We start from the raw sequence: 19,284 nt of genomic DNA on the forward strand, positions 1-19,284 counted from the left end.
CTCCAGCCTGCACTAAAGTGGTTAGTCCTTACCCTTAATGGTGCTTTATCACCAGCACACTTGATGGGGCCCGTCAGTCACTAAAGAAGCCTCTGAGTCTCTAGGACTTACCCACCTTGTATTTCACAGACCAGACCCAAAGTGAGTCATCCAGTTAGGGTGTATTTTTTTTTTTTTTTAAATAGGGTTGCTTTTTTTGTTTGTTTGTTTGTTTGTTTTTATGCTGTTGATGATAAATCCTTCAGTGGAGCGTACAGTCCCTGAATTGTAGATCGGCACTTTTACCTGGAGCACAGAACAGTTTCAATCCATGTTTTCACGAACCTGTCCTTCAGGCACTGGCAGAGGCTCAGTATCCTCCGCTTTGCAAAGGAGAATAGCCCACAGCTGCCCACACCCAAGAAAGTGACTGAGGATATCCAGCGGGTTGCCAGCCCCCTGGACTAGCTGTTGGAGGATGCACTCGGATGTGCCAAGCGTCGGGCTGACGTGTGTGTCTGGAGTGCTAGGCTTGCTCTAGGTGGACTAACACCTGCATGGCAACCTCTATGGCAAATCTCACTCACTTCATTCCCATTTTACAATAGGAAAGGGAGACTCAGAGAAGGTGACTGCTTTGCCCACAGTCACCCAGCTGGAAGGTGGTAGAGTCGGGTTCTGAAGGCAAGCAACCTGGCTCCAGAACTTATGGTCTTAAGCACAGTTAAGAACATCATCTGTGAAATCCCAAGGACTCCGGGGGAAGACATGCCTCTCCACTGTTCAGGGCTGAAAATGGAGACCCAGAGAAGTCATTTACTCAGTGTCCCACCTCCAAAAGGGACTGATTTCTGATTCCCTCCAATCGAAGTGCATCCTCTTCCTCCCCAAATACTCTGCCCTCCAGCCCTGCTGCTGAGCTGGGCAGAGGAGCAGCCATGCACCTGCAGCCAGAGCACCAGCTGCCGCTGCCAGCAGTGGCACTCTGGGAACTCCTGAAGGGTGGCTGGGTTCAAGTGTCCCTGAGTCTGACCTTCTCACTTGCCCTTCCTTCTCAGAACCCTCCATGGCAACGACATCTCCACTGTTCCCGAAGGCTCCTTCAATGACCTCACATCCCTTTCCCACCTGTAAGTAACCTCTTTCTCCCCAGCGTGCATTCCCTCAAAATGCAAGTTCAAAATGCGACACCATCGCAGTGTCACCTTGGTTAGCATTCTGGAACATGTCGTTCCATACACACCAACAGTCATCCATCCATATCTGCAAAGGACTATTTTCAGGAGCCCCTGCAGAGACCAAAATCTGAAGAAGCTCAGGTCCCTTATAGGAAATGGCATAGTATTTGCAAAGAACCCACTCACATCCTCCTGCACATTTTAATACGTCTCTAGATCGCTTATAATCCCTAATACATGTAAATGCTGTGTGACCGGTTGTTGTTCTGTATTGGTGAGGGAATAACGACAGGAAAACAGGATGTGTTCAGCACGGATACGATTGTTTTCAATTATCTTTGATTCACACTTGGTTGAATCTGCAGATGTGGAACCTGAGGAATCAAAGGCTGACGAGGTTAGTTTACAGCAGTGTATCCATACGTCTACACTGTCTTGTTCTCTGCTGCCCATGCCTTCAAAGGCATCATCAATCCTGTAAACAATGTAAGAAGAACTGCCAGAAAATGTTTACTATATGCCAAACACTTTAGATGAATTATCTAACTTATTTCTTACAGTATTGAGGCAATTTTGTCCCTTTATACATGATAAAATTGAAACTTAGAGGGTTTAAAGAATTTGTCCAAGAGCGACATGGCCAGTAAGCAGCAGAGGCTCAACTTAGCTCAAGGATTACTGCGAATGCAAGCATCCCACATTCTGAATCAGGTGCTCCTGTCTTGTTCTGCACAAGAAAACTGAGGTCCATAAACACAAAGTGGCTCGTTGAGAGCCACCTAGCAATTCAGTGAGACTTTGGACTAGAATTCAAGTTCCCTAAATTCCAGGCCAGACCTCTCTTTCCTAGATCAGGGACCTCCCGTTTCGCTGGTGTTTGTTTTCTTACTACATTCCTCTGTCCATGAAAATGTTTGAGTTTGTAGTCCTTCTGTATGTGTATTCAATCATTTTCATATCCCGTGTGCATACACTGCAATACTGATGTATTATGCATGCATATTTTAAAACATTTGAAATAGAAATGGTGAAGGGTGGGCTTTTTTAAGTTCTAGTATTTTCTTCTGGGAACCACTTTGGAGATGTCCACACTGAACTATGCCCTCCTTCCTACATCTTCAAGCTGCTTTCAAAGTTCTGGATCTCAGACCTTCTCTGAAGACTACATTTCCTAGCAGTGGACAGGATGGGAGCCAGATAATGACATGACCAGAGTTCCAGAAAGCTTCTGGAGGAGCCAGGGTTGGAGTTGAGTTGAGGATAGCCTTTAGCCAGGGTGGGGAGAGCCACGCCTTGAAAGTGGGAGGGGAGTGGGTTGGGGATTGGCTCACGTGCAGGATTGGAAATATACTCAAGGTGCCGACTTTGCTCCCATAGAGATCACTCTCCACCTGTCTCCATGTCAGACACCCCCCATCTACCAAAGTCAGAAAACCCTGCTTTTCCAGGCAGCCAAGGATATGGAACCTATGGACCAGGCTGGACAGGGGGCCCTAACTTCCTGTTCTGCCTCCCAGGGCCCTGGGAACCAACCCGCTGCACTGTGACTGCAATCTCCGTTGGTTGTCAGAGTGGGTGAAGGCCGGGTACAAGGAACCCGGCATCGCCCGCTGCAGCAGCCCCGAGTCCATGGCTGACAGACTCTTGCTCACCACCCCCACCCACCGGTTCCAGTGCAAAGGTAGGTGCTGCCCACCTGCCCACCCTACCCTCTGTGAGGTGGGCTGTCTCCTCCAACAGCCCGTCAGAGCTGGGCATCTCAACCAATATGACTTCTAAAATCATTACCCTCTCACTCCCATGTGCCAAACAGAGACTCAGATGCTAACATTAATGTGGAACTTCATCTTGTCACTCTCCCCTGAAGCCTTCTGCTGCCTTCCCACCACCATGCCCATGTGGGTGAGTGAACCCAGGGCATCAGGCATGCTCTGCACACACTGTCACCCCCTGCTCCCAGCCTCTGCTGCCATGTTTACAGCCCTCAGCCCTCAGCATTCCTGGGGCTTGGTTCCGGGTCCCCCACAGGTACCAAAGTGCAAGGACACTCGAGTCTCTTGTCAAAACAGTGTCCTCTCTGCCTATACACACACATGCCGTGTTCTTCAAATCCTCCCTAGGTTACTTAGGATGCCCACTACAACAAAAATGCGATGTAGAAAACAGTCCCACTGTATTGTTTAGGGAATAATGACCCCCAAAAAGTCTGTACGTGTTTAGTATAGACACAGTTCTTTCCTGAACGTTTTCTATCTGTGGTGGTTTAATAGGGATGCAGAATGTGAGGTATGAACACAGAGTGCTGACTGTTCTCCCTGCACTGTTCTCACTGACTTCTTCCTGCACATATTTTTCCAGAGCTGAGAACATCTTTAACCCAAGTATCTCCTGCCTTGTTCACCCACCATTATTAGCATTTCCCACTTTACTGCGACGAACTTTGTGCACATGTGATTTCTACTGATTGTATCATTATCCTAACAAACTACTGAGTTCTTATTCTGTGACTGATGCTATGTTAAGCACTTTTAGCATACTATCCTAATTCTCATTTTTCATGTATCAAATTAAGTAATTCTGCAAAACTTCTTGAGGCAAATATTAATATTACCCTCATTTTAAAAAAATGAGAAAACTAAGACTCAAATAGATTGCTCTGACTGAACCCAGGGCCTCAGGCATACTAGGCAAGTGCTCCACCACTGAGCTGCATCCCAGCCCCGATGATCTCTAAAGAACACACAGGATTCTAGGTCCTTCTGTTTCCAGAATGCATGCTTTGATGACCAAGTGGTATATAATTCCACTACTACTTAGTTTAAAATCTTTAGAGTGTTTCGAGTTTTTTTTTTTTTTTTTTCTTACCATGGATGCAGAAAAGTCTTTCTGTACATGAAATTATGTTCTTAGGTGACATTCACAGAATGGAAATTACTGAGACAAAGTACATGATCTTCACACATATTGCCAAATTAATTCCAGAAAGGGCTATAACCAACTTATACTCCCAACAGCACTCTCTGAGGGCTTGTTGCATTAGATGCTCTCATTATTTTATCTAATTTTGTAGTCCAGAGCTAATATAAAATTAAAAAACAATCATATCTCCTTTTATTTTAGTTATTGCAGATTCTGCATTTTGTCTCAAAAATTTACTTTCCATTTACATTCCACATTTGTCTGTTCATGTCCTTTGCTCATCTCTTAGAATCGTAATGTTTATTTTTATTTACAGTTATACTTTATTGCCCTCTAAAATTTCACTGTGTCCCACACTTATGCTAAAAGCAGAAAAAAAAAAAAGTTGACTTAAATCTAATTTTAATCCTCCACCTCCAGCTTCCCAGACATCTGATCTCATACAAAAGACCCAAATAGCCCTAAAATAGCCTTCTCCATCTTGGCTGCCCAGGTCGGAATCACCTGAGGAGCTTTAAAAACAGAAGGTTCTCAGTCGGGCCCCTTCTGTTCATCCACCACAAAGGGCCGCTTCCTGGAGCCGGTCTCCAGCCACATCCAGGTTGGGGACTGTTGGCTCCGGGATCGTTCACAGTGCCATCGTAGTAGGTCCTATGTACGGGGGCTCATGGCCAAAGCCAGCTGCAGCAGCAAGACACTATCCCCTTTGCAAAGCTCCGTATGAGGACCGTGCCTTCTTTCCAGCTTCTACGGCTAAAGAAAGCAGGAAATTGTTGAAACTGTCATGGATGCGAAGTGTCCCTGAGCACAGTGCCAGCACATGGCTGTGCCCTGTGGGGCCATCTGTTTCTTACCTCTAGGGTTTTGCCAGGAGGACTTCCTATGTGTGCCTTGGTGTAGGCCTCCCTCCTGAGCATGGACTGTTCTGTGGGAAGAGTGTTTGAGGGTGAAGAAGTGGGAAGTCCAAACACAGCCTGGGTCCAGGGCTTCTGGAATATGAAGATACAGAGGGGGCTTCTAATTACAGTGCATTGTTTGCAGATTAGCACCCAAATCGGATCCAGCTAATTACAGTAATCGACTTGACTGCAGAAATGCTTCTGTATAATGCCCCGCTGTGATTTTTACTCACTGGACAATAGTTAAATTAACGGGACTCTAGCCAGGATGGATGTGCGGGCTGCGGAGAACCAGCTGCCCCCCGGCATGGAGACGGGGAGGAGCGGGAGCTGAGGGAAAGCCCACTCAGAGAGCTGCCACCAACCCTGGTTTTGCCACCCAGGTCCAGTGGATATCAACGTCGCGGCCAAGTGCAACGCCTGCCTCTCCAGCCCGTGCAAGAACAATGGCACATGCAGTCAGGACCCTGTGGAGCAGTACCGCTGCACCTGCCCCTACAGCTACAAGGTATGGCAGGTGCCCCGCCCCGTCACCATCACCACACCCCAGGCTCCTCCTCCTTCCTGGAGCCAGGGTGGTACACCTGCCGGCTGACCCTATCCAGGAGAGCCTTCACAGGTCACCCCAAAGTGGCCTTTCCAGGGACATTCCCCTTCTCAGAGCTGGCAGAGCTGCCTGGTCTTGTCACACCCGTGCCCATCAAAGAGGACCCCGTAGTCTTGAGAGGGAGACTCAGACATGGGGAGATGTTGCGTTGGAATTTTCTTTGTGAAATATGGGGAAATGACAGCTCAGAGAGTTCAAGTGCTTCCCAGTACAGGCCTCCCTGAAACCCACCAACTCCCTTTCCAAGGGATTTCCAGAACCTTCTCACCAACCCTACGTCCTGCCCCGAAAGTGCTGATTTCAGTTTGACGAGGATACAGAGATAGGGGTTTAAAGGCCTGGGAGCTGCCAAGTCCACCCACACTGCAGGCAGGCCCTGGGTGGTTGACAAGAGTGACCCTCGGTTCTCCCTTCTGTCCTCCCCAGAAATCCAGGCTAATTACAAGACGGTCCTTTTCTCCCTTCTTCTCACCCAGTACCCCCAGGAGAGGTTACCCTGCCCCCCCTACTAACATCTCTAGAGTACAGACTGTGCCAAGCTCTCTGCTTGGCATTTTACCCTCTTCTTTTCTTTTTAAACACTCGCAGTGAACCTAAGAAAAATTCTCATTAATTCCCATTTTCTAGATGTGGAAACGAGGCCTCAGACTGTAGACAGGGATTGACCCAATTTCCCAAAGCTTGGAAGTGATGGGATTAAGACCCAGGTCTACATGGTTCCAAAGTCAAAGTCTTCTCCCCAAGAGGGTGTCCTGAGAGCTGAGTCCTTCACCGTGTCTCGGAGGGGTCAGTAGAGCTGTGGCTCCAGCCGCCTCTGCAGACCTTCCCAGATTCCAGCTTTCAGGGCCCCCATCCAAATGCTCTGGACACACCAAGAGTCCAAGACAGACCCACAATCCATCTGGCATAGGCGGAGTGCCGGGTGACTGACATAGCTGCGTCTCCATCACCAGAGGGATTGTGCATGTGTAGTGACAGTTTCTGAGGCAGACTCCAGCTAGGGAACAGAACTGCCTGGTAGTTTTCTCGGCTGAAGCCATGCTTCCAGCAGACAGTGTCAGAGTGCCACCTATGGGGCTGGCACAAGAGAGCCCAAGATTCTCTTTGAAGCCATAGGTCCCCGAGGCCTCAAACGCCCCAGAGTCCCAGGCCTGTCCATCCTACACCCACACAGTTACCAGCAGGGGAGAACAGAGATGGAGAGGGGGGGTACTCAGGAGGCATGCTTCTCTGACCTTCCTCGTATGGGTTCAGTGGAGAAAACCCAAGCTGTGGAATTACACTGCAGAGCATGTGTGGGTTCCAGATTCTGTCATTTACTAGCTATGCGGTAAAGGCCAGTGACTTCGCCTCGGCCTTCCCATCTGTCCACTAGGACCCAGCTCACCACATGAGAGTGAAATGCACAATAAGGTGTGCAGTGAACCCCCGACGGGACCTGACCTTCAGTTAGCACTGCCTTTCACTTCTACCCTTGCACGCAGGTCCCTTCTAACCCTAACCCTAACCCTAACCCTGCTAGGCGAGATGGGCCATCCGTAACAGGTGGTAGGTTGCTGGTTCATCAGATGATCAGTCTGTGGCCCTGAATAGTCAAGGTGATGGTTCTCCTAGAATGGAGACGTGCACTGATGATCTTCCCAGGTCTATGCATGCCTAGTCCTCCCTTTGTTTTCTGTTGTGATGCTGGGGATGGAACCCAGGGGCTCAGACCTGCTAGGGAGCACTCTAGTACTGAGCCACATTCCCAGTCCCTGTGCAGTTCTCTCATTATTGACTAAAGACCAGGCACGCAACTAGACTTTAAGCATTTATCCCCTCCTCTAATTTCTATAATCACCTTCAGTGTTGGATGTTATCATCCCTATTTTAAACACACATGCTGAGCTTGCTTCCTTCTCTTTGAACTTGGCCTGAGTCTGAAAGTCCAGACTATACTTGACCACTTGACCACTACTGACCATAGTCTGACCATTCACATCAGAGAAAAGAGTTCACCTTCAGGGCCACATCAGGATAATGCCAGTTGTTTGAACTTTGTTCACAAGACTCTGGCCACCTTAGAGATTTCAAAACAATTTGAACAGAAATTTTGACTTTTAGGAACCTTACAGCTCAGGCAGGTCTGGGGTACATGGTGGCAATGGTTTGATGCTGTGGGTAATGGTGGTAGTGATGGTAATGGTGGTGGCGGTGATGATGGTGCTGATGATAATGATAGTGATGATGTTGATGATGGTCATGATGATCTTGATGATGGTGTTGGATATGCTGATAGTGATGATGAAGATTATCATGGTGAAGGTGATACTTAAGGTAATGGTTATAGTGATGGTGATGGTGATGGTGATGGTTATGATGGTGATGGTTATGATGGTGATGGTGATGGTGGTGATGGTGATGGTGAAGGTGATGATGGTGATGGTGATGATGGTGATAGTGATGGTGGTGATGGTGATGGTGATGGTGATGGTGGTGATGGTGATGGTGATGGTGGTGATGGTGATGGTGGTGATGGTGATGGTGAAGGTGATGATGGTGATGGTGATGATGGTGATAGTGATGGTGGTGATGGTGATGGTGATGGTGATGGTGGTGATGGTGATGGTGATGGTGGTGGTGATGGTGATGGTGGTGATGGTGATGGTGATGGTGATGATGGTGATGGTTATGATGGTGATGATCATGATGGTGTTGGTTATGCTGATAGTGATGATGAAGATCATCATGGCGAAGGTGATAATGTGGTAATGGTAATGGTTATAGTGATGGTGATGGTGATGGTGATGGTGACAATAATGATGGGGATAATAATGACAGCCACGATGATGGTGATAATCATGATGGTGATGGTGATGGTTTGATGGTGATGGCAATGGTGATAATAATGGTGATGGTGAAGGTGATAAGATGGGGATGACGTTGGTGATGGTGGTAGAGATAAAGGAGTTGTGAGAGTGAAGACAGTAATGCTGATCATAATGGTGATAGCGATGATGATAGGGATGATCGTGGTGATGTACATGGGGGTGACAAAAACGATGGCTATGAGTCACTCAGCAGCCACCACTATTGAGGGTCTACTTTGTACTGACAGTGCCCTAAGCAAGCTATACCACCTGGCGTACCTTTCCTCAAAGCCTTAGGACACCGTTCCTAAAACAGCCCTTACAGTTGAAGAAACTGAGCGCAGTAGGTGAGGGACTTGGGATTCAAGCTCAGAGCCAGGTGATTCCAGGACCCGTGCTCCGGGCCACTCCATTCACTGCCTGCCAGTAGGTTCAGCAATTGCAAGGCTAGGGTGACAGTCCCTGGTCACGTAGGACCTGTCTGACTCCCCAGGGTAAGAGGAACAGAACATGGGACGTGGTGATGGAAAGAACCCCATGTGGAGGGAACCCCTGAGCCCGTGTCCCCTGGCTGCAGGACCTGGGGCACTCCTGCTGTCCTCACCTCAGTTCCTCGAATGTAAAGTGGAGCCATTTGAACCAAAGAAGCCATTTAATTAGGTATTGCATCTGACTCCCCGGCTGAGTTCATCTCACCTGCTTTGCTGGGGTCTGAGCCCACTCAAGGGGAGCAACTGAGAGAGTAGTTCTGGATAAGTCACCAAGCTGACCATAGTCCCCGTCACCCACAAAATCAAGGTCAAGGCCAAGACATTTACCACGGGATTTCCTGACATCTCAGTTTTTCATTTGACTAGCTGCATGACTTTGGGAAGACACAATGTGACAAAAAGCACAGCAAGCCTGGTGCAGTAGCATATGCCTATAATCCAGTGTCTTAGGAGGCTGAGGCAAGAGGATCCCAAGTTTTAGGCCAGCCTCAGCAACCAGCAAGACCCCGTCTCAAAAATTAAAAAAAAGGGCTGGGGAGGTAGCCCAGGGATGGAGCACCCATGGATTCAATCCCCAGTACTTTAAAAATAATTTTAAAAGCATAGCAGGCACTGTTTAACATTTGCTGGCAGCTGTGCTAACCTACAAGAAGGTCAGGCCTTTGTGAAGTGGTCACGGCATGTTACCTCACGTACTGCTTTAATTGGCCTGTGAAATAAGTTTATTATCCTCTTTTGATAGATGTAGAAACTATGGTTTGTAAAGACCTCGGAACTTATCCAAGCCCCCACCCCTGGGAAGCACATAAGCTAAAACCAGGACCAGCTACCACTTTCAAGAAAGTCTACACCTTTGCCCACATCACCAGCCACTGATTCTCACCAAGCCTCACTTTCCCACCTGTAAATGGGAATAACCATGCTCACCAGCTGTTGTCGGGGTAGAAAAGGGTCATGTTCTCTCATGCCTACCTCAGTGAGAGCATTCAGTAGACATTTTCCCAAAGGGTAACTATCATGCCACTGTTCTAGGGTTTGGAAAATAAAACGTCTTTCTCAGCCATTCAGCTTCATACACACAAGTTCAGTGTCTCAGAGCGGTGCTCCTCAAACTTCAGTACACTCAAGAATCACCTGGAGATTTTGTTAAACTGCAGGCTGTGCTTCAGGAGACATAAAGTTGGGCCTGAGACTGCATTTTCACCAAGCTCCGTGGAATGCCAGTGCTACTAGTCGGAGGACCACACTTTGAGTAGCAAGGTTTTAGCAGCCCTCCCAGCCCCATCTCAGAAAGAGGTTTCCAGTACGGATAGCTATTTCCAATCTCTTCAAAAGGAAGCCAGCATCCTGAGTCATGCCCTTCACACACACACACACACACACACACACACACACACACACACACACACACACACACACACACGGTGGGGAGCAGAAATCGGAGGAGAACCAGGAGCTTCACATATCTGGAAGATGTGAGCAAAATGCAGCTGAGGAGAATTAAATCAGGCTAATTAGCCAGACCTTGGCAATGGCGATTATTTCTCAAGGACACACAAGTGACTGAAATCCTACCTCCAGGCCCAATTACCACGTTGTTGAGTACTAGGATCTGCCTCCTAGATTTCCATGCTCGGCATCGAGGGCTGCAGGAGACTGGCATTCCAACCCTCATCCCACCCCACTGCAGGGGAATATTCGACCTGAAGTAGATGCTCTTTGCATGGTGGCCCAGGCAGGGGCTCAGGAGGCCCCGCCCAAAGCTTCTCAAGGTTCTCCTGCCCTGCCCTACAGTCCATCTACCCACTGCCACCCCTGCACACACCCCTGAGCTCTTTAGCACCAGTCAGAGACCCAAAAAGGTATTTTATCACCCAAAACCCAGTCGTTGTCATCGCCACCATTACTATGAGCTGCTCTGACATGCTAGGTCCCTCATGGGTACGTGATTTCTTACCATAAGTTACTCCCCTTGGGTAGGGAGAGGCTGTGTCCCTTCTGACATGCGTGGGACCAAAGTGCCTCAGATTTCAGACATGTTCCAGTCTTGGAGAATCTGCATCTCCATGATGAGCTGTCCTGGGTCCAAGGTGAAGTCCATTTGTGTTTTCACACTCACCTTGCACACGCAGCCTGTCATTTTATTCAGTTTTTTTTTTTTTTTTTTTTTTTCCTGTGCCTGCATTTTGACTGTGACCGGTCTTGTGAGATCAGGTGTGGAAATTTTTGCTTGAGGCATCATGTCAGTCCTTAAAGTTTCAGATTTTGGAGCATTTTGGATTTGGGATGTTTGCATGCAGGATACTTAACAGTACGATTATTCCCACTTCACGGAAAATGATACAAGTCTTGGGGAGAACTATCATTTCCTCTGGGCGCACAGCAGCCAACCTGAACTCTGCTCTGATCCACTGCATCCAGAACCTGGGTTTTAAGAGGGCCAGGATTCGTGGTCAAGCACAGAGGCCCAGCGCTGGCTGTGGACTCAGCTGTCCGTGCAGTTGCAGTTCTTCTTCCTGCTGTGCAGTCTTAAGCCTGTTACCTCACGTCCCAAATCTGCCTTCCCTGTCTGAAAATGAGTGTGATAACAATGGTGCCGATCTTGTAGGGCTCTTGTGAACACTTTGTGCGATCATGAATATAAAACACTTAGCATGAGGCCTGGAATGGAAAGTGTGCTCAGTAATGTGAGAATCGGCGTTCCAGTTTCCATTCCCACACTGACTGAGGGGCCTGTGCTGCTCAGTGTCGGATCGACCCAGATCGCCCCCAGGCTGCACTGGCCTTCCCCTCAGAGTGGCCAGCCCTCTCGTTGTGACGGGGCACGAACTTGCTCTAAGAACCAGACAGTGGTGGCCATGCCCCAGCCTCTGAATTGGCAGCAGCATGGAGAGAATAAGACGATGCTGAGCGTCCACACGGAAGCTGCACTGGGCAGGCTCAGCTGGCAGTGACCACACACCAGGAAGCCCCAGTCCCATTCCATGACAGGCACTGGCAGCAGCAGCAAGGAAAGAGGGTTTTCTCTGGCAGATGGCGAGCAGGTGGCGCGGCGGTGGGAGGGCCCCCGTGATCGCCCCCACCTGGAATACGCCCAGGCCGCGGAACCGGGACCCAGAAACAGATGCAACAGACCCCTGGCCCGTGCTACCGGGTCCTGCACAGCACTCTTGCCAATACTTGGTACAACCCGGTACCCTAGTCTCAAGGGAGAAGCAGGAGCCAGAGACCTGAGAGAGCCAGGCTGCATCCTGGGATGGTGGGTCTAATTCCAGCCTCCGCCCTGAGGCCGCCCTCCTCAGCGCCTTTGTCCTGACTGCTCCTCTCCTGGCATGGTCCTCCCCACCTGCCGCCTGGTTGGCTGCCTGACAGCTTGAACATCCCCTTCAGAGGAGCCTGGAAGAGGGAGGGGCCTGGTCCAGAGGAACCCCCTCACTCCAAACTATGGCAGGTTTCAGCCTCGCCTAACGCCGGGCTCCCCTGCTGAACTCCGAGCAAACATCCAGACCCGTCGAGGATGAAACCCGGGGGTGGCATTTCAAAGGAGACGCGGTCTATTGGCCACACGTCGGCCTCAGTCCACCCGAGTCAAGTTGCGGAGTAGGCCTACTGTGCGCGGGCGCCACCTGACGGGCAGCACTTCCTCACACGGAAGCTCTGGCTTCATTCTCAGAACAGCCCTATCAGAGCTTCGAGGCTTTTGCAAGGTCCGGGGTGGCCAGCCAGGAAGATGTGGGGCTGGGATGTGGATCGGGTTGGTCGTGTCCAGAGCCCACACCGAGCCCTGCCGTCGAGGACAGGATGCTGCGAATTCCAGAAGGGAAGGAGCTGGAGCCCGGGCTCCTGGGCTCTCCGGGTTTCTTCCTCGTCACTGCAGTGTGACCAGAGGCGAGGGTGTCCTTCGACTTGCTCTGAGTCAGGGGCAAGCCTGTCCAGGGCCTCCTCAGCTGTACCCAGGGAGGCTGGGAACTCCCAGGGCCTCCAGGTCACCACAGCTGTCCGAGCCCCCCTCACGGCACCTCTCTCTCTTCTCCTCAGGGCAAGGACTGCACGGTGCCCATCAACACCTGCATCCAGAACCCCTGCCAGCACGGAGGCACCTGCCACCTGAGCGAGAGCCACAAGGAGGGGTTCAGGTACAGCTCACCACAGGCCCCCCTGCCCTCGGGGTTCAAGGGCAGATTCCTCTGTGAGAATGGTGTCAAGACTCTTCCCACCCCGGGAACACGATTATCCCTACTGTACAGATAAGGGGCGGAGGCATCGAAGGGACAAGCCCTTTGCCTGGAGTTACATAGTAAGCCCTGGGTTTTGGATTTGGACCCAGGTGCCAACCTCTGCTGCCAAGCTAGGAAGTCTGCAAAGGAGCCACAGTTGCCAACTAAGTCAGAGAAGGGCAGACGCAGCCTGGCAACCCCACTGCTCTTTTCTGGGTTGTGAATAATTGATAGCAATGACATGCTCCCTGTGAGCCAGCCTGACTAGCAGGAATCGTCCCACTTAGATCTTCTCACGACTCCATCCAGGAAGCAGGACTAGCCCCATTGAACAGATGAGGAAACTGAGGCACAGGGGTCGATTTGCTCTGGGTCACGTATCCCGACACTGGGATACGTGTCTCTCTGGCTCTCTCATCCCCACCTCAGTCCTCTTTCCTTGCTGGTGGTAAGGTCTCAGGAAGAAAGAGGCACAGATGCCATGTGTGAGATTTGGCCTCTGCCCAGACATCAGGCCCCTAATGCTTCCTGCCTAACCAGCAGCTTTCAGGGCCCAGGCTCCAGCTCCTGGAAGTGGCTCCTGTGGCACAGTGGACCAGGCAGCAGCCTCTGGGCATAAAGGCAAGACCCTGGTGCCAAGCTCTAACAGACATCTCAGAGCTTGGGCTGCAATGTCCAAAAGCACTCTGGTCAGGGGCTACTTCGTGGCCTGTGGAAGAAATGGAGTTCTGGGCTCCTGCTCCTCCCCAGGGAGCCCAGCCCACCCACGTGTCCTGCCAAGCCAGCGCCCTCCAACCCTGCCTGACTCTTGACCAGTGAAACTCCAGGCTGAGTTCCTGTTCCTGCCTGGAATGGGCCAAACCCCCCACTGCCACCGGCTCTCTCAGAGCAAGAAAAGGAGAGAAACACGCGGAATCTCCCAGAGGTGGCCAAGAAGCTCACCTCCAGGCCCAGAGGATGTTCTGCCCCAGCCAGAAGGAGAGCACCGGGCCGGGGAGAGGGGCGGCCCCACAGGCAACTCTGTGTCTCCTGTGTCTCCCCTGCCATCTTCCGTCCTGAGGGGTTTCAGAGGAACTGGAAATGTCTCTAAAGCTAAATTTGAAAGGAAAAAAGACCCCGATCCACAGGATGAGGGGGGTGAGGCAAACTCTGGGGTGTGGGTGCTTCCACACCAGGTCCCCACAGGGCCAGCCGCTATGGGCAGGCCCTGGTCAGGAAGTGCTCGCCCCTTTCCTCCCGGAGTCATTTCCTAGGGCTGCCAGACTGTATGGCTCATGACAACAGAAACGCATTTAGACCGGGAAGCCCCAAATCCAAGTGTCTACAGGGAAAGGCTCTGTCTAAACCAGCAGGCCAGGTCCTCCTCGCCTCTTCCTAGCTTCCCGAGTCTCTGCCTACCTTGACTGTCAGCCCAGCTCTCTGGTCTCAGGACCTTCCCTGTCTCAGGCCCTTCTCCTCTTGCCTCTGTCCTCACACCTGTCTTCTTATGAGGACACCATGATGGGTTAGGGATCCACCCAGCCAGTGTGTCCTTATCTTTTGCTCTGCAAGGACACTAACAGAGTCACATCGAGGTCCTGGGCGAGGACTTCACCTGTCTTTTCTGGAGAACACAGTTCCTCTTAGGAGTCAGAATTCCAGAAGCATCTTTCCCCTTCGTGCAGAGGCTTCTCTAATCTTGCTGCATTGTGGGCTCACAGGGAGCAAAGGCCACCAGGAGACCAGGAAGGGACATGACCTGCCCTCAGCGTCCCCAAGGCTGACTAACTGCTCCTGGAGCCTCTTGACAACTCCTCCAAGGTTTCCCAGTGAGGACAGGGAAGACGTGGGCCCCTCCCCACCTCTGAGCCACCATATCATTGCCCGCTGCTGGGCGATCCTAACATTCTGGGGCAAACCCAGGACATAGATCTTCAAGAAAACCTACAGTCACACTTGGTTTAAGATCCGTGAACTCCTACCTGCTCTGATCCTGAAGAAGTAGTCCTTTTTGCGAATGCCCAGGGTTCCTAACACGAGAAAAAAAAAAAAAAAACTTGAGTCATTTTTCTCTACTACCCCGAGAGCTCAGTCCTTAGCCTTTTGTGGGAAATGTGGTATGGTTTTCAGTTTGCAGAGAATCAGGTGAGGTAGGATTGATTCTGGGACCACAGAATTCACTCCCTACTTGTTTAGTTTACTTTTTCAGTGAGACCCCAAATCAGAGCAGTCTCTGAAACAGAGGCCTAGACTTCCAGGGTCTGAAGCTGGACATTTCTGCAGCATAGATCCCTGGTTATCAACTTGGCTATAGAAGGAGAAGGTTCCCTGCAGCACTGGTTTAATCAGAGGCTGGCTTCCCACCCACCCACAGGCGCCTCCCAGCCCTTGCCCCTTTGCTTCTGCCCAACCCCAGGGTGTGACCAAGGACAGGCAGAGGACAGGGCCTTGAGGATTTTCTCTAAACGATTTAATGCACCAGGGACAGACAAAGGAAATGTGTCCTGTGGTTCATCGTGTTCAAGCCGAGCTCACCAGAAGGCCTTGGCAGGAGAGGGGTCTTCCCGCCTCCCAGAAGCTAGAGGGGCTCAGAAGTGGCAGGAGTACACGGCACAGAGAGAGGGCCTCCCTGGGGAAGGTTGAGGAGGCGTCGTGGTTCCCGAGAACTAATGCCAGGTCACACGCTCAGAGCGTCCTGGGCACCGTGTCCCTTCCCAGTGTCTCACTTGTGTTATCTCATTTGATTCCACGAGCACCGAGGTCAGCCAGCCAGGAGGTGGCAGACTGGAACTCACACCAGGAACCCTGGCTGCAGAGCCTGGCCTCAGCTAGGAGGCCCAGCCCCCTCACACCCTGAACCGTCACTTGGGTGGGGTGTTCTGTCTCCTTGGTCTGTGCCACGGAGGGAAGGGCGGGTGCTTTAGAGGACAGCGCAGGAACTGAAGCCGCCCAGGAGACCACCTCCAGCTCAGGACGATGGGGGCAGTGCTGGTAGGAGGGCCGGCAAGGGCCAGGGAGCCAGTCACCACCATCCTGCAGGTTCCCAGGGGTCTTCCCGCCTGGGTCCCTGGTGCTGCCCTGGACCTCATCCAGAGGAGGGACCTGCCTGACTGTGTCTGCTTCTCCCTTCTCCCCTCAACCCGCCCCGCTCCTGGCCCCCGTCTCTCCGCCCACTCACGTCCCCAAAGCTGCTCCTGCCCTCTGGGCTTCGAGGGGCAGCGCTGTGAGGTCAACCCCGACGACTGTGAGGACAACGACTGCGAGAACAACGCCACCTGCGTGGACGGGGTCAACAACTACGCCTGCGTGTGCCCCCCCAACTTCACAGGTGAGAGCCAGGACCCCCCAACTTCACAGGTGAGGGCCAGGACCCCCCAACTTCACAGGTGAGGGCCAGGACCCCCCAACTTCACAGGTGAGGGCCAGGACCCCCCCAACTTCACAGGTGAGGGCCCAGACCCCCCCAACTTCACAGGTGAGGGCCAGGACCCCCGCAACTTCACAGGTGAGGGCCAGGACCCCCCCAACTTCACAGGTGAGGGCCCAGACCCCCCCAACTTCACAGGTGAGGGCCAGGACCCCCCAACTTCACAGGTGAGGGCCCAGACCCCCCCAACTTCACAGGTGAGGGCCAGGACCCCCCAACTTCACAGGTGAGGGCCAGGACCCCCCCAACTTCACAGGTGAGGGCCCAGACCCCCCCAACTTCACAGGTGAGGGCCAGGACCCCCGCAACTTCACAGGTTAGGGCCAGGACCCCCCAACTTCACAGGTGAGGGCCAGGACCCCCCAACTTCACAGGTGAGGGCCAGGACCCACCTGCGGGGTCCATGGCATGGAGTGGACAGTGTCTCCTTAATGACATTCTTAAAGGCAGAGGGACCCCACCTCCTATCTCCCTGTGGACAGAGACCAAGATCCAAGGCCTTGCCCTGCCAGGAAGGGCTGCCCAGCACCCTGTCCACTGGCGTGTCCATCCCCTCCAGTCCCACCCCAGCAAGTCACTCGCTCCTTCCCACTAAGAAGCAGGTCGCCGGGGCTCTTCCGGCTGTCCACTGATTGAACTGATGGCCGTGCCCTCCTTTGGGGAGCTTGGTGACCAGTGTGTGTGAGGCTGGCAGAGGCCCCAGAGCTGCGGACGGCTTTGCTCAGGTGTGGACGGCTGTCTCTGGAAATCTGCGTTTCTCCAGACACTGTGCTAGGAGCTGAGGATTCAAAAATGAGCAAACAAAGCTTCTCACAGAAGCTCTTGGTCAAGGAGAGAGAGACCCAGTGGTGGGGGCTGGAGGGTGGGGGTCCACAGAATGAGAACACAGCCATGTAAGCCCGGGAGGTCACAGGACCACCGGGGAGCCTGCTCTGCTGGAGAATGCAGGAAGGCCCCACAGAGGGATCGCTCCTGGGGATGGCTTTCCACCCACCAGCCCCAAGACCCAACACCTGTATCGCCCACATTAACCACCAAATATACTACTAGACTTTGAAGCAAAACGATACCACTTGGTACAAACACAACCGACTGTTATGAGAGTGACCTGAAGCGGCACAACCCAGACAGAGAAGCGACTGCGGAGTCCTGCTTGCAGTTACGACCCTTTTATCGGAGCTCCTGACACAAATTAACAGAGGTTCTGAAAATCCTGCCCTAGAGAAAGCTGTGTTTGTTTAACCCAGCAGTTTTCCAAACGTGTTTGGGCTTCCCTCTTATCCCACCCCAGACTACTGCCAGCGGGAGGTATTGTGTTGTCAGTTACGATTCTGGACCTGCAGGCCTAAGGCCGGAGGAAATGGGCGTGAAACAACTGGGACTGCCACCAGAGCCCACCAGAAGGGGCTCCTCTGTCAGGAGTGAAGCAGGGGGTGGTGCCCAGAGGAGCAGCCCTAGGGACAGCAGAGGAGGAAGTGGAGCAGCCCCTGTGTCCTGCGCAGCCTGCAGCCCACTCTCCAGGACTCCCAGCCTGGCCGTGGGCCGCTGGAATGCACCAAGGCCACTGAGAAAGCCACCTGCCTCCTGGGCCCAGACAAGCCGTGTGTGGAGAGAACCTGCAGGCGCGTCTCCCTCGGCCCTGCGTCTTCCGTCTCCCGTCTCCGGAGGGCAGGGCTGTAATCAAGAGCTGCATTAGCGGCAGGTGACTCTTCTCATGCAGAGCAGCGAATTGGGCACTAGAGACATCAGAAGTCCAAGGCATGCCTCAGCCCACAGGGGCTTCCCGGACGAGAAGCAGCACTGAGAGAGTTGAATCGTTGGTCCAGAAGACGCTGCTCATCAAAATCCCAGCAGCTCGGGAGAGGGCCAAGGTGCCCAAAGCCACAGTCAGCGGCAGTTCTGTGGCAGAGGAGGGGCTGCCCTGGAGTCCTCACCCGGCAGACGGGCAGTGGCAGGGTACCGAGGAGACCTGTCTCCCGCCTCGGTGGAACCCTGCCCCTGTGTGCAAGGACCAGGTTGGCTCCAGATTTGTTGCACTCTGTTCCTGAGGGCAGAGCATTGTGGCTCCTCTGTCCCCCAAAATATCCAAGTCTTACACAGGCACTTGGCTGCTTCTCTGGGCCTCCTCAGAGGACGAGGAAGAGGAGGAGACTATAAGGAACACAGTGGCTGCTGTGGCCTTGAAAAGTTCCCCCTCTGGAATGGCGGAGATAGGCTCATCCCCACCCCAGAAGAGAACAGGCTCAGCCATCTCGTTCACCCTCAGGACCTCCTGCCCTGGCCCCTGGGGGCAGCAGCCCAGGCAGCCTGCTGCGGCCACAGCTCTCCCAACCCCGGCCCCAAGGAGAACTTCTGTGGTTAGAAGTTTCCCTCCTGTAGATCTCCACCTGGCTTGATGGGGTGGACTTTGAGAAAATCCAGAAGTCAGACCCTCAAACCCACCCTGCTTGGGAGATGCCCACCCCTCCCTGCATTCCTGAAGCACTCTTTGAGGTGGTTGAGCTTATCTGAGCCCATGTGCAAGGGCATCCCGGGTATTTATAACCCACTAGGCATTTGGCAGCACTATAGACATCAAAGTTAGTAATCCAGAGAACAGAACTTCAAACTCCTCTCATATTTCCTCCCCTTGAAACTCCCAAGAGGCTTCTTGATCTGCAGCAGGAGAACTACACAGCTAAGCCTTTCAGCCGTTCCAAGAAGCTCCCTCTGGCCTCCCGGTGAGGCTATGCAGCTTAC

The 19,284-nt window shown here is 52.4% G+C and overlaps 1 protein-coding gene across 1 annotated transcript in view; it reads left to right on the forward strand.

The window, feature by feature from the left end:
• Positions 1-19,284, forward strand: part of SLIT3 (slit guidance ligand 3) — a 572,899-nt gene that overhangs the window by 525,430 nt on the left and 28,185 nt on the right. Inside the window, exons 24-28 of the mRNA XM_079145392.1 lie at positions 1,038-1,109; positions 2,675-2,838; positions 5,359-5,483; positions 12,961-13,058; positions 16,307-16,446. Of these exons, the coding sequence (XP_079001518.1) occupies positions 1,038-1,109; positions 2,675-2,838; positions 5,359-5,483; positions 12,961-13,058; positions 16,307-16,446 (599 nt within the window). The remainder of the gene's footprint in view (positions 1-1,037; positions 1,110-2,674; positions 2,839-5,358; positions 5,484-12,960; positions 13,059-16,306; positions 16,447-19,284) is intronic.

Source organism: Sciurus vulgaris (assembly GCF_902686455.1).
Source record: "Sciurus vulgaris genome assembly, chromosome: 6".
In the NCBI taxonomy this organism is placed as follows: Eukaryota; Metazoa; Chordata; class Mammalia; order Rodentia; family Sciuridae; genus Sciurus; species Sciurus vulgaris.